Raw genomic sequence first — 15,458 nt, 5'->3', positions numbered from 1 at the left:
AAACCACAGAACACATCTAGTATTATTACTAGCTGTGCTTTGCAGTTTTACCGGCGGGCAAAAGCCAGTATTTTAACAGTTTACCTATGTATTATCTGACACATAAGCTACATCACTGCTTAGAATCATCAATATTTGTTCAGTGGTTTGAGTAAACATGCATACACCCTTACAAATGTTTGCGTTAGTAATATTAGTAGGATAAAATGAAGACTTACCCAAGTTAGGTACCGTGAAGATTTTCAGTTAGGTATTTACGCTTGCTCTGTGTCGCGTACAAGGCTCGATCAAACATTGTATAGGTACTTTATGTATGAAGTGCCGGGCCGTGCTCAGACAGGGCGTTAAAAAGTGTATGGATGATGTTTTGTTTCGACTCCGGCAAGGCCCGGCCCCGGCACGGTGTAGCGTGACGAATCATGCTTTATTCTGAAAACGCCACATGGAAGTTATCTGCAATATAAACAAAACAGTATTATTACTAACCATAATATATCAAATCGAAAAAGTAATGAGAGAGCGAAAAAGTAATGCGTAGAAATAAAATAATGTACTTACGGTCTCCATTTTGTTTCACATTCGTTGAAAACTGTAGCCACTAGCCATGGACTGTAGCTAGGTATGTTTTTCAAGACTTTAATAAATATATACATGACAAATTCGTAAGTAAACTAAATCTGATGATATGTAAATACAAAGAAATCATTTTGAATAATATCAAAAATGAAAAACGTTCAAATGATGAGAAGAACAGAGAGAATATTTCAGATTAGTAAAATGACAGTTCTCCTCATATACAGTATTATCTATGGTTCTCCTTTAAAATTGAAAACCGTGGTGCAGTCGTAGACTGAGAAACTAATAGACAAAGGTACTCTGTAACCGCGACTGAGACAAAGATAGTTTGTCAATGTATAAGTTGAATGTTGCCACAGTATCCGAGCTCCCGGATGTTTTGGAAAGGGTAAATATTTTTAGGAGCAATTAAATAAAACCAGTTATGAGATTTTTCTTTTGTCTTTATAATCAATTTAGTAGATACAAAAAATATAAGCAGATTGATTATTGATGACGAAACACATTTCTTACTTTTTCATTGGCTTGTTCATATTTTACACCTCCTCCACACTACTCGCGAAGTTGAACGAGGTTAGACGAATAGAATAGTGTAGAGGGGCACTTCGGCTTACTTCGTCCAACTTTACCTCGCCTCGGCCGACTTCCGTTTGTTGTCGGTTTTTGCGCCCGAGTCAAAGGGCACGAAGTTACCTGAAGTTCGTTCTGAATATGAACGTATGCATTCCTCGCGAAGTTGAACGAGTGTGTAGTGTAGCACCGCGGACTTCAGTCAACTTCGGCCGAGTACTTCGCCGAGGAACTTCGCGAGTAGTGTGGAGGAGGCATTACAATATTTTGTGAGAATCCAATCTTTTCTACCACTTCGATCCATTAATTACGTAGGTCTGGATCATCTGGAAACAAATCGATAAACATAGGTTAATAATAATTAATGCTCGCAGGTAGTTCAGGTTCTCTAAAATTATAAGTGTAATTTTATGTCAATCACAATTATTACTATGAGAAATAATAAATTAAAATATGTTTTCGATGCCGAAGTCTTCCCGAAACACTGGGTTATTATGGGATTTCATATTCATTTACTTTCGAGTTTCGCCATATTGTCAAATCAATATTTTTTTATTGATGATCGGGGTATTATTTTTCCCGACACTGGCAACACTTACTTGTTGATGTTTATAGGTTATTGAATGTAAAAATCGATATTACGCTAATATTTTCCTTGTTTTAACGCGACTTGTTGTTACTTTAGGCTAAAGTATAAATAATCATCACTGAGAAACTATAAATAAGGACAATAAAGTCGTACTTACGCGTGAAAAGACACACCGGCAATTTTCTTCTCACTATCGCTTATACATGCAATAACACGACAACGCACCATTCTATTTACTTCGATGTCTATATTTAGATAATTTCACCGTCTTTTCAATGTACTCGTATCGATTTTTTACTAAATAATATCCAAAATTCGAACACCAAACACGATGAAGGCACGAACTGTCAAAGTTTGTTTCGCAACTCAAGTTGCGGATCTTGAAAAACAGGTTACACACTAAGGGACAAAAAATTGGGTATTTGTGTCTTTGTCTTATGCATTTGTTATGGTATTTTCGCTCTCTTTCTTGTGTAAGTGAGAAAGGTATCGTCATTGGGTCTATTAGTTAGGCCGCGTTTCCACCTGCAAGAAAACTTCCGCGAGAAGTGTCCGACAGTCTGTCTGACAGCAACTTGCAAGTCTACTTGCAGGTGGAAACGCCGAGTTTACACATGCAAGCTGCTGTCAGACAGACTGTCGGACAGTTCTTGCAGAAGTTTACTTGCAGGTGGAAACGGGGCCTTACTCTGTCTACGGGTGCAGTGTTGCCACTTGCCAGTTGCCGCTTGCCAGAGGCCAAACCTATCAAAACATTTGCCCATCATTTTTTTTTTAATAATTTATTCATAACTATGGATACAAGTCCTTCAGATTTGCCTATTATGCCTCCTCCACACTACTCGCGAAGTTCCTCGGCGAAGTACTCTGCCGAAGTTGACTGAAGTCCGCGGTGCTACACTACACACTCGTTCAACTTCGCGAGGAGCGCATACGTTCCTATTCAGAACGAACTTCAGGTAACTTCGTGCCCTTTGACTCGGGCGCAAAAACCGACAACAAATGGAAGTCGGCCGAGGCGAGGTAAAGTTGGACGAAGTAACCCGAAGTGCCTCTCTACATTATTCTATTCGTCTAACCTCGTTCAACTTCGCGAGTAATGTGGAGGAGGCATAAAGGTTGTTGAAATTGCCCTTTTCGACAAAAAATTGTCCGTATTTATGCAAAATGGAACCACTCGACAAATTTGCTTTTTTACGTTTTTTGAAGAATACTCATTTAAAAGTGGTCTAAATTCTTATACAAACAAGAACCACATGATTTTTACCTTGGAAACAAGGTATACTAAAAGCAGAAAGGATCCACCAGCAACAACGAATAATACATAATATGAAGCAAAACCGAACCACAGCACCACGGGACTGCTTTGTTCAAACAAATAAACGATATTACTATCATGTCATTTTATACAAAACAATCCGCACATACTTGGTACCATTATACATTACACATATTTCTATTAACAACAATAATTTTTAATACACAAAATGGAACCAGGTTTCTGTGGTATGGATAGGCGTAAAATAAATTCATAATTTTATTGTAATTTTTTATTGCAAAATAAAACCACAAGCATTCGGTTCTATCATGCATAAATAAATATTGTAAAACAACCTGAAACCCATCTTCGCTATACGGAACCCAATGCCTTGACTTGTGCACAATGCAGAATGCTTCTCATCTATAGACAACGTATTTCATGATTCCATAATCATTGATTTCATTACGTCATATATAGCTCAAAGTCTCAAAGTGCAAAACTCCAATTTTTAAAGGCCCTACTCACGGTTCAACACAACCAACAATCTGCTGAAACAATTTGTTGCAGTCGCGATTGAGCGTTCTCTACTCACGATTCATCCAACCCTCAATCTGATGACCAGTGTTGCCAACTCAGTGGAATTTCCACTAGATCTGGGTGGTTTAGCTCCCCCATTTAGCGGACAAATATTGGTTTTAGTGGCTGGTGGATTTTCCTAGTGGTTTAGATGAGTTCAATTAGTGGTAAGGTACGACATTCAACCACTAGGAAGATTTATTTTGTGTCATGTTGGTTCAACGAACATTCGGGAATTCTCCGTTGTTTGTCTATTTCTTGAATATTTTTGATTATAAACTTTATTACTATTGATATAAAGTATGATTTGATGATTCAAAAGGTTATATGTTTATTCTGTATTTGTGTACAAAAACAATAATTGTCAGTACCTACGTATTGGCAACGCTTTACGCTGCGGCCGCGGCGGGTAGCTTCTAGCTTGACGTATTTTAATTAATTTTGTGAAGTAATATGGTTTTACATTAAATATGCCCAAACCACAATACACACCAAAATTTCTATCACAGAAATTTATTCTTCACATAGGTACTGAAACTCTAGAAGAAGCAGATTTTTCTAGATGATCTTTAAATGTAACAAAAATAAAAATAATTGGTTGCCTGTAAAGTCGGTATACGGGCGAAAGTTTTACGTGACAACGACTTTTTATGTCTGTCTCTCTCGCTCTTAGGCGGGCTAACCATGCCCGCGTGCCTCTTTCGGTGACTCATCGTAACGTTACCGAGCGTTACACTTTTTCATAAGTGACTCCCAGCCGCAACCTAATTTAAGACGTTGTCACGTCAATTACTTACTTCAAAATTGTTGTTATTTACAAATAACTCGCAAAAAATTAACCAACGGGCACTCAATATTTACATGTCTCTGGATATTTTTTAGTGTTTTTTCTGGTGGTTTTAAAGACCGATTACTTTAGTGGATTTCTGGTGGGCCACGAGGCTCCAATATGTGGGTTCGGAAAAAAAAAGTTGGCAACACTGCTGATGACACAATTTCATTCCGCGATTGCTTGCCACAACGTGTGCACCATTATACATCCTTCCTCTATGGTGTGCACGTAACGTTGATGCCTGGCCTGACGCTAAACCTCAACGCAATAATACGCATTATTAATGGATATACAATTTATGAAATATAAGATAATTATCTTTGTAAAGCTTGTATTTTTTCCAATTTTATTGATAGATTTCAAGGGCTATAAAGTATAAACGGCTATAAAATATAAACATCTTCCTCAAATATGTAAAAATGTCTTTCCCGCGTTTATCTCAAAACCGCCATTTTGCGATTAACGCGGCTGCGCGATTGAGCCTAGATTGCACGGTTCCCAACTTAGGGGTTTTCCCCCAGATTTAGGGGGTAAATAAGTGAGATAGGAATTTTTTAGGGGTCTGAAATTTTTAGGGGTATTTTTAGGGATTTTTTTTTGACTGTTTAATATTTTTAAATTGATAATTACATAACTAGTTTTAATATTTATTTCTTGACCTAGCGACTCATAGCGACATCCAGTACGTAATTAAATAAAATTTTGCAAAGCATCATGATGGTCCGATTTACATTAAATCGAAATGGTGGATCTTGTACAACATATTTTAAACCATCCAATAAAATGTTAAATTTATGCAACATGTATGATTTCAAAAACGCTGAATCTTCAGATGAAGACGAAATATTTTATGTATTAAATAACTTGTAATAAAAAGACTTTTGAAACATATTACAGCATATTATTTCTAAATCATCATGAATTTATATTTGTATGTTTTTTTAGGGGGACAACTGAATAATTTAGGCGTTTTTAGGGGTTTTTGACACAAACTTTAGGGATAAATATTTTTGAGAGTTGGTAACACTGCGAGATTGGAGCAATCACAATACTCACGTTTCAACACGCACACAATCTGCTGAGACAATTTGTCGGGTTGCTTCCGCGCCGATCCAATACACAACATGTTGGGTTACGCCCCCAACGTGCCCTCAACTATACTATTCACGACACAATCTGTCAGCTCACTGCAGATTGTGTCAGCAGATTGTTACTGAAATTGAATCGTGAGTAGGCTACTTTAAAGTAAAACGTCGAACATCTGTCATTATAGGTGACATTCAGCCTATGCATTCAGCGAAGCATCAGCGAAGTATTTCGAATACGTGAGTACGTGACGGCCGTTTTTTTTCTCCGCGAAGTAAGTTCTATTGTTTTTGTTAATTACCTAAAATTAAATGTGAAAATGTTTAGTAATAAATAAATAAGGAAGCAATTGGTAAGAAAATCATTGGAGACGAACACCGAAGATAATAATGAAGATACAACGGGTAAGTTGTTTTATTAAATGCATTTAAGTACTTATTGAATCTATGAGATGCAGGTATGTACGCTTTATCCACTTTTGATTCATTCCCGATTGTGGAGTGATTTTAAAAAGATAGTTCATTAATTAGTAAGTACAAGAGGAATCCTGTGTGGATTTACGTATTTTAACGACACTGTTGTTGTTCACGAAGGCGAGTCGAAAGAGTCATTTTGTTACGATTCATCTGTCATTGTGAGATGAAACTACTAAACCCTGTTTTAAAAACAACTGTAGATTATCTAGGTACCTTCCTACTATTTTGGTAAAATACGTTCCTTTAGATTCAGATTCAGTACAGTACATTCAGCGCATATAATTATTTGTTTGATTTTAAAAGTCGCGCTGCCACTGTTTTGACCGGAACAAGGCCATAGCCCGCGAAATTGAAAATTTTAACAAGTTTATTAATTAATTTTTTGCTAGGTTTGGTCACTGTTGTGTGTGATTTTTAGGGTTCCATACCCAAAAGGTAAAACGAGACCCTATTACCAAGGCCCAGATTCACAATCGTGACTTTACTTTAGAGCAAAGGAGTCTTCACAAAGTAAACTTTGTATGACCGAAGTTTACTTTTAACATATTTAATTTCAGAGACAATTGCTTGACTTTCCTTAGCAAAGTAAAGTACAGGGTAAAGACGTGTAACTGTTACGTTATACGCATAATTTATGTTTTTGTGAACATATTATTAAATTAAGTTATATTTCCATAAAAAAGATATATAATAATAACATTATTAATTATTATTTTATATTAAAAATTAAATGTTTAGAAAAAAAAATCATTATGTTGGTGGAATGAAACGAAACATCGTTGACGACCTTTTGACGACTGACTGACGTTCTCGGTTCTTGTTTTTTCTCGACTTTGAAGTTCTGTTTGCTGCTTGCACAAATAAGTTTAATATTAATTACCTACATCTTTAATTTACTTTCGACCTACGCATTACTTTTGGACTCCCGATACCTGCTCACCTCTTGTTTACTTTCGACTTACGCATTAATTTTGGACTCCCGATACCTACCTGCTCACCTGATAACGAGTTTACATTCGACCTACGCATTAATTTTGGACTCCCGATATCGGCTCAACTTGTTGCTTTCTTGCTGCTCGATATGCAAAACGTTGAAAGGATTGACCAACTTTTCGATTTTCGATCGAATTGAAAATATTGGAGCTGCGGTAGAGGCTGCTGATAATCGTGCACGAAGACTCGCCAAACCCCGAGTGTATTTTAGAAATATGTACAATCAAGATCCCTTTGATTACTATGGAGCTGATGAGTTCAAGGGTAGATATAGGTTCACCAAGCACACCGTGGAAAATGTTATCTTACCGCAAATTGAAGGAGACATCCACTCGTCTGTTGGCAACAGAGGACTTCCACTAACAGCTAGAATAAAATTATTGATAGCTTTACGATTTTATGCTACTGGGAGCTTCCAGGTACATAATTGTTTTATTTTTTATAAAATCTCTTTTTTATCTATTTCATGAAATCCTCTTTGATCTTTCCTATTTTACTTGTACCTACTTAGTTCACTGAAAGGATTATCTATTATGTAGGCAATATAAGTTCTTTTATACCTGGCTTTATGTTTAACATACAAATACCAAGAGATTTCTGTATAAACATTATATTACTGTTAAAATATTAATGTCTCTCTTTTTCTTGTTTTCAGACTGTGTGTGGAGAATGGAGATATTATAAGCATAAGCCAGCCTACGGTTTGTAGAGTTATAGCCCAAGTATCTTTGGCATTAGCTAAACAGTTACCAAGATACATACATTTCCCAAATACAGAACAACAACAAAATATAAAAAATCAATTTGAACAACTAGGCAGAAGTCCTACCCGTCGTGGATTGAATAATATTATCGCGGCAATTGACTGCACCCATATAAAAATTAATAGACCTAGAAATGTCAATCACTCGGAGGCCTATAGGAACAGGAAAGGTATATTTTCTATTAACACTCAAGTGATAACAGGCCCAAATATGGAGATTTTTGATATTGTAGTACGATGGCCAGGGAGCTCCCATGACAGTAGAATTTTTAGAAATTCCCGTGCCTTCAGACAATTTTCCAGAGGTGAGATAAATGGCATTATTGTTGGTGACAGTGGATACCCTTCCTTTACATTTATGCTAACACCACTTCTGCAAGCAACTACTAGAGCAGAAATTAATTACAATTATGCTCAAGTAAGGACCAGAAACATAATTGAAAGGTTTTTTGGTGTATGGAAAAGGAAGTTTCCATGTCTACAACTGGGGCTCCGCACCAAGCTGAGGACTTCAACAAATATAATCATAGCCTGCGCTGTTCTTCATAACATTGGTATTGCCTATGGGGACAATTATGAGGAAAATCAAAATCTGATTCCACCACAGCAAATGGAAATAAGACCAGTGATCCCTTCTTCTGCTCAAGGTCTCGCCATGAGGCAAGCTGTTATAGCCCAATTTAATTAGTTTAAAAAACAAAGAGATTGTGTATTGATTGATAGTTTAAAAAACTAAAAGAGATTGTCTAGAATTGTAATTTTATTGAATAAAATATATTTTCTTGAATAATGTGATGTGTTTTGATTGTTCTGTGTGCCTAGTGCGAGTTTTCATCGAGTACGAAACGTTACTATCGCGTCTGCGTCACAGCGAAATTTGTATGGGGAATCAAAGCTTCCCCATACGTCCGCTAGGGGCGCTGTTCGATTTCCCATACTAATTCGGCTGTGACGCAAACGAGATAGTAATGTTTCGTACTCGATGAAAACTCGCACTAGGCACACTGTGCAGAATTGCATCTATTTTTTCTTTAAATTTATGAATACTTAGTTGTTATATTATTATTTTATTTATTAGATTTCATGGGTTTGTAGAATTTTATAACAAAAAAAAGAATTCATGTACTTACATGTAAAGTTTACTTGAATGATAGTGTCAAAATTTATAAGGTTTAGGTGGTTTATGTAAAAAAAAACAAAATAACCATAATTTTCAAGAAATAATTATTTATTTAATTCCTTTAGTGCTATAAGCTTTTTTATTTCTAGGATTTCAATTTCCTTATGATGTTTTTCTAATAACAATTTCTTCTCCAACTCAAATCTCTCTTCCATATGCTGGAGCTCCCTCTTGTAAATTTTTTTTCTTACATCATCAAGAGTTTCCGCTTCCTCATGTCCTTTCCTTTTGCTTGACCCTCTTATGTGTTGTGTTGCAATAGTCGAGGAAGCAGGCTCTTGACTTGAGGCCGATGGCTGTTCGACATTGTTTTGGCTAGACTGTGCTGGGATAACTTCCAGCTCTGTCACCCTGTTTTTTATGGGAAGCCAAGCAGAACTGTCATCGTCTGCTTCAGTTTCATGGTCTTCCACATCTATTAAGCAGAAGATTTTAAATAATTAGGTATTTTACTTTAAATAATAAATAAAGTGTTTCTCCAACCAAGTATGTGTCAAAATGGATTCAATAACTATGTAATTACTAATTAGGTAGTTATGAAAATAGTTTCTTTTAATATTATGTACAGCAAATATTTTATATGACCTGATCAAATGATATTGCTATGGACTGATGCATTAGTAAGCCACAAACAGTGTGTATGACTGCTGTTCATGAGGTATTTGTTGGGTTCAATTAGGTATGTATTAGGTTTCCTCCAAAGAAATTATTTATCAATAACTCATTCTCTCCTTACAATAACTAAACAATGCTATGAATATCTAAATTTTTAACAATAACTAAAGGAGAATGCCCATTTTTGGTACTGGTTTTTCTGGTACATGCATCAAGACAACAATACTATTAAAAAAATCTCGGCAATTTAGAGGCCTTCTTACCATCGGAAAATATATTTTGAACAGGGAATGTTTTGTAAAATCTAATAAGACATGTAATTGTTTAGATCCGTTATTATAGATTTAGTGTCCATTACCGTTCACATTTTTGGTACAGGAATTTCTCATGTATCAAGATAACAATACTTTTAAAAAAAATCTCGGCAATTTAGAGGCCTTCTTACTATCGGAAAATATATTTTGATCAGAGAATGTTTTGTAAAATCTAATTAGACATGTAATTGTTTAGATCCGTTACCATAGATTTAGTATCCATTACCGGTTGGCGGTTACCACGGTAACCAAGCGGTAACTATTATGACATTTACTATGGTAAATAGCTATAGTCCTTTCCACCTAAGATGATTCCTGTGACCAAGAAGCTTATATCTAATACACTGGAGATTGCACTATGACCATTGACTTGTCACAAGAAAATATAACCTTGAATGACGTCAGTGTTGTTTTTTGTCTCTTTCTGTGGGTGACCACACTGGTTTGTATATTCAGGATTTTTCGAAATAGAAAAAACTAAAAATCATGGTCTATAAATAATAAACGACATATATTTTTAACAGTATTATATTATAATATTACTGGCCATACTTTATAGGTACATACAATTTTAATTGGTATAGAATGATAGTTTTAAATAACTCTTGGCTACAAAGCCTGGATATGAACCGATATATAGCATTAACATCCTTTGTAAATAGAGGAAAGTTGTGTTTTGCATCAGATGCTGTTTACCAAATTGTAAGCTACTCAGATCTTCTTTTTAAACGCGTTGCTTCGACGGGTCAATTTCAAGCTAAAATCATCAAAGAAAAACTGTTATAATAAACGCCTTGCACAAATTTCAGCTAACTTTACAAAGTTTATTTTTCAAAAGGTATTTTTTTCTGGGTCGTAATCCTCAGTAATTTTACCCTTGATGGGCACATATATTTCTTTTTATTTTACTTTTTGGAAAGCTGAAATACCTAAAACAAAAAATATATAGTTCTATGTGATGTAAATAAATAAATAAATATGAGGTAAGTTAAAAAAGTATAAATTTCAATGTAAAAACGAACAATCTTATAACTACATGTGAGTGCAATACCGATGTCGAGTGTTGTTTCATTACTAGTAAAAATCTTGAAAATGGTGTTCTAAATTTCATCATAATATTGTTATTACAATATATTCTCTTCACTATCCATAAAAACTCGTCATCATGGTTACCTTACTTGTTAATTTTGTTTATTGAAAAATTGTTGAAAAATGATAAAGTATTAGGAAAATAACAAATTTAACATGACTGCTTTCTAAAATGATGCAAAATTTTACAATTTTTGCCATTGAAATGATTCTAAACAGGTAAATGCAGGAGTATTGAGGAATATTGTAAATAACGTAAATATACACTTGCCTGTGAAATTCTATGCCAGAATTTGGTGTCCAAACACTTCTGCAATTTTTCACAATGCAATACATTATTTATATTCGGAAAATATTTATTAAATACGCAACAATATTAACTTAAATATTCGAAGCGACGCAATTTTTTTGACACTTATGCCATATTGTCAAAGTGAGAGTTGCTACAATTTTATTTTATTTTACAATTTTATTATGGTAACTAGGTACCCATAATCAGGGAGTATCGCTTTTTAATAATTGGTCCAGATACTTATTTTATTTAGCATAAATAATAATTGTCTAATCCAACAATGCTTCTGAATGACGTTGTTGGCAATTTATCAACAAACTCATGTACAAAAACTAACCTTTTGCACAGAATATTACGGCATACATAGTAGCCTTGGGAAAACTTCGTATTAACAGTGGCAATACCAAGTTAGGTGTGAAAGTGATAAAACACAACAATTTTCTTGTTACACGTCAAATGTTCATACCGAAATCTCCAGTGTATAAGATATAAGCTTCTTGCCTGTGACACATCGATTTTTGACACGTGTAGAGATGTCTTTACTGAAATCATATCAATTGTTTCCGTTAATCGATAATATTTTGTATGGAAATGAAATCGATTTGAATAAAGTACCAAAATTAGTTTTTTCGGCATTTCGCCGAAAATTAACTAAGGATACTTAGCTAACAACAGCAACAAAAAGTCAACAATAACAATTAGTAACAATGAAAGAATACTATGTAAAGTATCAATATAAAAATGCAACTTGTATACAAGGCTGACGCACTCGTACATACGATTGACTCGATTGACAAACGAACACAAGATGGGCGCCGATTATATGATTTTCCAACTCTATGATTTTTCAACGATCCATTTCATGTACACGAATTGCGTATGTATTATATTTTTGTGTTATTTTATTTTACTTTTCATTATATTATACTAAACAATACTGTTTTTGATTTATAAGCTTAAGATGTTTCATTTTTATATTTTTGGTAATATTTACGCTATAAAATAAAAATATTATGCACTAAAATTTTTTTGGCGTTTTAAACATAAAATACGTAATTCGGAACACGATGAAGTGTCACAGGAATCATCATAGCTGAAAAGGACTATAAATGTATTAATGTCAATTATTGTTTACATTGAATTACAAAAAAATCAATTAACATAAAATCACTTTTTAAGGTATTGTTTATACACTGTAGGTTGTTTTAACATAGATAGTGAAGTAAAATAATAGAAATATATATAAAAAAAATATTATTATGACATATAGCTTGTTAGGTAACCAGTTATTTCTTATTTTTATCTTTCTTCGAATATGTAGTGAAAAAAAGATTCAAACAACAACAACAACATGTAAACCGAATAAAAACTCTATTGGCATTTTTTAAATATATATTTAGGTTTTCTTGAAATCCGTCCCGGAAGATTTCTGGTGCCTACCTACACTAGACGATGAACAGGTAGACTTTGTCTGAAAGTATAAGCTCTACGCATAGATTAAATATGTTGAAACGAAAAATAATCTTCGGGCGATAAAATACTACTTATATAACAGATAAACCTAACTAAATCGGGGTTATTTAAGTTTTGAGGTTATTTCACATTTTTCTCAATATCTTGAAAACCCCTGTTTTTATCACAAAAAAATCAATTGGTAAAAATCTTTTGAATATCGAAGAACCCTCCAAAACCACTCCGGCATTGACGCAACACTATACTGTGGTCCATACTTTCATGGGCATTCTCCTTTACTTACACATCATGTCGCTATCAATATCCACAGCGATTGTTGGCATGAAATTTGGCATAACGGCCAAAACTTGACTTTCTAGTGCCCCTATTTCAGGTGGTTGTGGGCCTCCTCCAGTATTTTGGGACTAGTTGGCAATTGTTTTTGCATCTCTTGCTTTTGATTTCAGATGTTGCCACATCTTCTTAAGTTGTTTTGAAGTAACCTAAAATAATGCAATTAAACATATATATAAGTCATTTAAGTTAATAGACAGTTTTATACGTACATTATTAGAGAAAAATATTTATGAATTTCCAACAAAGCATATTATAGATATTATCTTACATGGCTTATTATTAAATACATGGTCTAATGTACCTTTAATAATAGGAATGTATAGTTGTACATTTAAAATTACATACAATATGTCAATTTGCTTAAATTTAAAAAAAAACATACAATACGATAAATCTACATAAATATATTAAACTACTTACCGGATGGGTTATATTACGAGAGCTATTGAATTCTACTGTGAGTTTCTCCCAAGCCTCATGCTTCTTCTTCACAGTAACGCCGTCAGTCTTTCTACAATCTAGTGTTGTTACAAGTGGTTGCACCAACTCTATTAAGAGTTGCTTTTCGTATTCGGTGTGGGGAGGCTTTTTTTTTCTATTCTAGCGCAGTCGGGGTCCATAAACAGGCAAGGGTCGAAAACAAAGGCAGGATCGGTAAACAGGTAGAATTTGCAAAAGGTAATTGTCAGTCAGGTAGCAGTATCAAGTCCGTTATAACAAGCCAGGGTCGAGAAGATTATTGTAGAAATATCAAAAACCGGTAGACAGCAAAATTCGTCAGAAAAATATAATAATGGTATAAAACAAAGTACAAACGAAACGATGCAACGATCAACCAACACATCAAAAAAAAAATGTCACTCAAATCGACATGACGTTTCGATATTACCACCATACCAACCATATTAAAATGTGTTTCTGTCCTAGGAAATTGGTTTAAAATGAAGGCCTACATGATTTATACGCATAGTCATGTAAAGTTTACTTTGAGACCAAAGTCATGATTATCGGCTCCTTAGCCTTTACTAAGTAAAGTATAGTTTCTGGAAAGTAAAGATGAGCTTGACACGACTAAGAAATATATTTTTGGGGGAAAGTAGATCTTTCCATCAAAGTAAAGTTAAAGTGCGATCTATGAATCTCGGCCTAAGACTCCGCTGTCCGTCTGTCTGTCTGTCCCTCTGTCTCATGAACTGTGATAGTTAGACAATCGAAATTTTCATAGATGATGTATTTCTGATGCCGCTGTAACAACAAATACTAAAAAAACAGAATAAAATAAATATTTAAGAGGTTCCCATACAATAAACCGTGATTTTTTTTGCCGTTTTTATAGATAATGGTACGGAACTCTTCGTTGCGCGTGTGCGACTCGCACCTAGCCAGTTTTTTGTACATGGCGCATGTACCATACGACATACTTAGTCGTCTAGTAGGGACACGGCTTTATAAGAACTAATAATATTTTGCTGTTGTCATATATCTACGTATAAAAGCCACGCGGCTTTATTGTTTTAATTAAAAGCTTTTTTCTTTTTATTACAGAAGATAACGAAGAACCTTATACGTCGATGCCTCTTGAGAAGCTTTCTTCACCTTCAAGCGATATTCAGGCCATATTACATCTCATTCCACAATATGCACAGAGTTTTTATAACAATCTTATTAGTGATAGTGCAATAGATGAACTAGACACGGTGGATTTCGAAATCCAATTTGATGATAACGTCGAATAAACATACTCTATATGTATTATTTTATATATCTTTTAAATTAAAGCTTTATTACGATATTATAAATACATAGTTTCATTTATATCATTAAATCCCTGGGTTGTGGTTCTTTTTTGTATAAGAGAAAACCTATCAATTGATAAATGTTAAAAGGAACCACATGCACATTTTCTTAATTATCTAGAAAGTTTAAGAGTATTCAGAGCAAATTTATATACACATACTTAAATAAGTAATTTATCAATGAATTTAAATAAAATAAATATTAATTTTACTTCATCTAACAGAGCTGCAAATGTTTTTGTAAATCCTTTGATATCTCAGAAGTGCGTGTTTGCTGGGTGGTTCCTTTTTGCTTAAATACGGACAATTGATAACACCATAGAGTTGTATCTAACCTTCAGATGGAGCATGACAACCGCCCGTCGCCCTTGTCAAAGAAAATACGAAATCAAAAGCAAATACGTCGCTGCACCAGTGCTATATCGCCTATAGTATCATGCAAAACGTCAAAAATGGTTTGCAATTTTAGTAAAAAAATGCTGTCTTGTGATAATAAAACGCTGTAAAATTTGTTCCCGAAAACAAAAAAAAAGATGAAACATCGTTTCACAGGTTTTCTGTAGATTATTTGCCTGATTTATTTCTTTATACGAATAATAATTTTACAGATATGAAGGAATACAAAACTTCAACGTATGTTG

At 34.2% G+C, this 15,458-nt stretch overlaps 1 protein-coding gene and 1 long non-coding RNA gene across 2 annotated transcripts; both read right to left on the bottom strand.

The window, feature by feature from the left end:
* Window positions 1–1,403: 1,403 nt before the first annotated feature.
* On the bottom strand, window positions 1,404–2,240 carry LOC123702320. The gene is made up of 2 exons (XR_006752853.1): window positions 1,893–2,240; window positions 1,404–1,472 (listed from the first exon to the last, which is right to left on the bottom strand). It is a non-coding gene; the product is annotated as an uncharacterized LOC123702320 (long non-coding RNA).
* Window positions 2,241–8,929: 6,689 nt separating this feature from the next.
* Window positions 8,930–13,894, bottom strand: LOC123702425. The gene is made up of 3 exons (XM_045650174.1): window positions 13,442–13,894; window positions 12,969–13,167; window positions 8,930–9,317 (listed from the first exon to the last, which is right to left on the bottom strand). The coding sequence occupies exons 2-3, from the start codon at window positions 13,018–13,020 to the stop codon at window positions 8,947–8,949; spliced, it is 423 nt and encodes a 140-aa protein (XP_045506130.1). The 5' UTR covers window positions 13,021–13,167; window positions 13,442–13,894; the 3' UTR covers window positions 8,930–8,946.
* Window positions 13,895–15,458: the final 1,564 nt, after the last annotated feature.

Source organism: Colias croceus, chromosome 23 (assembly GCF_905220415.1).
Source record: "Colias croceus chromosome 23, ilColCroc2.1".
In the NCBI taxonomy this organism is placed as follows: Eukaryota; Metazoa; Arthropoda; class Insecta; order Lepidoptera; family Pieridae; genus Colias; species Colias croceus.
This window is presented reverse-complemented; position numbering and strand designations above follow the sequence as displayed.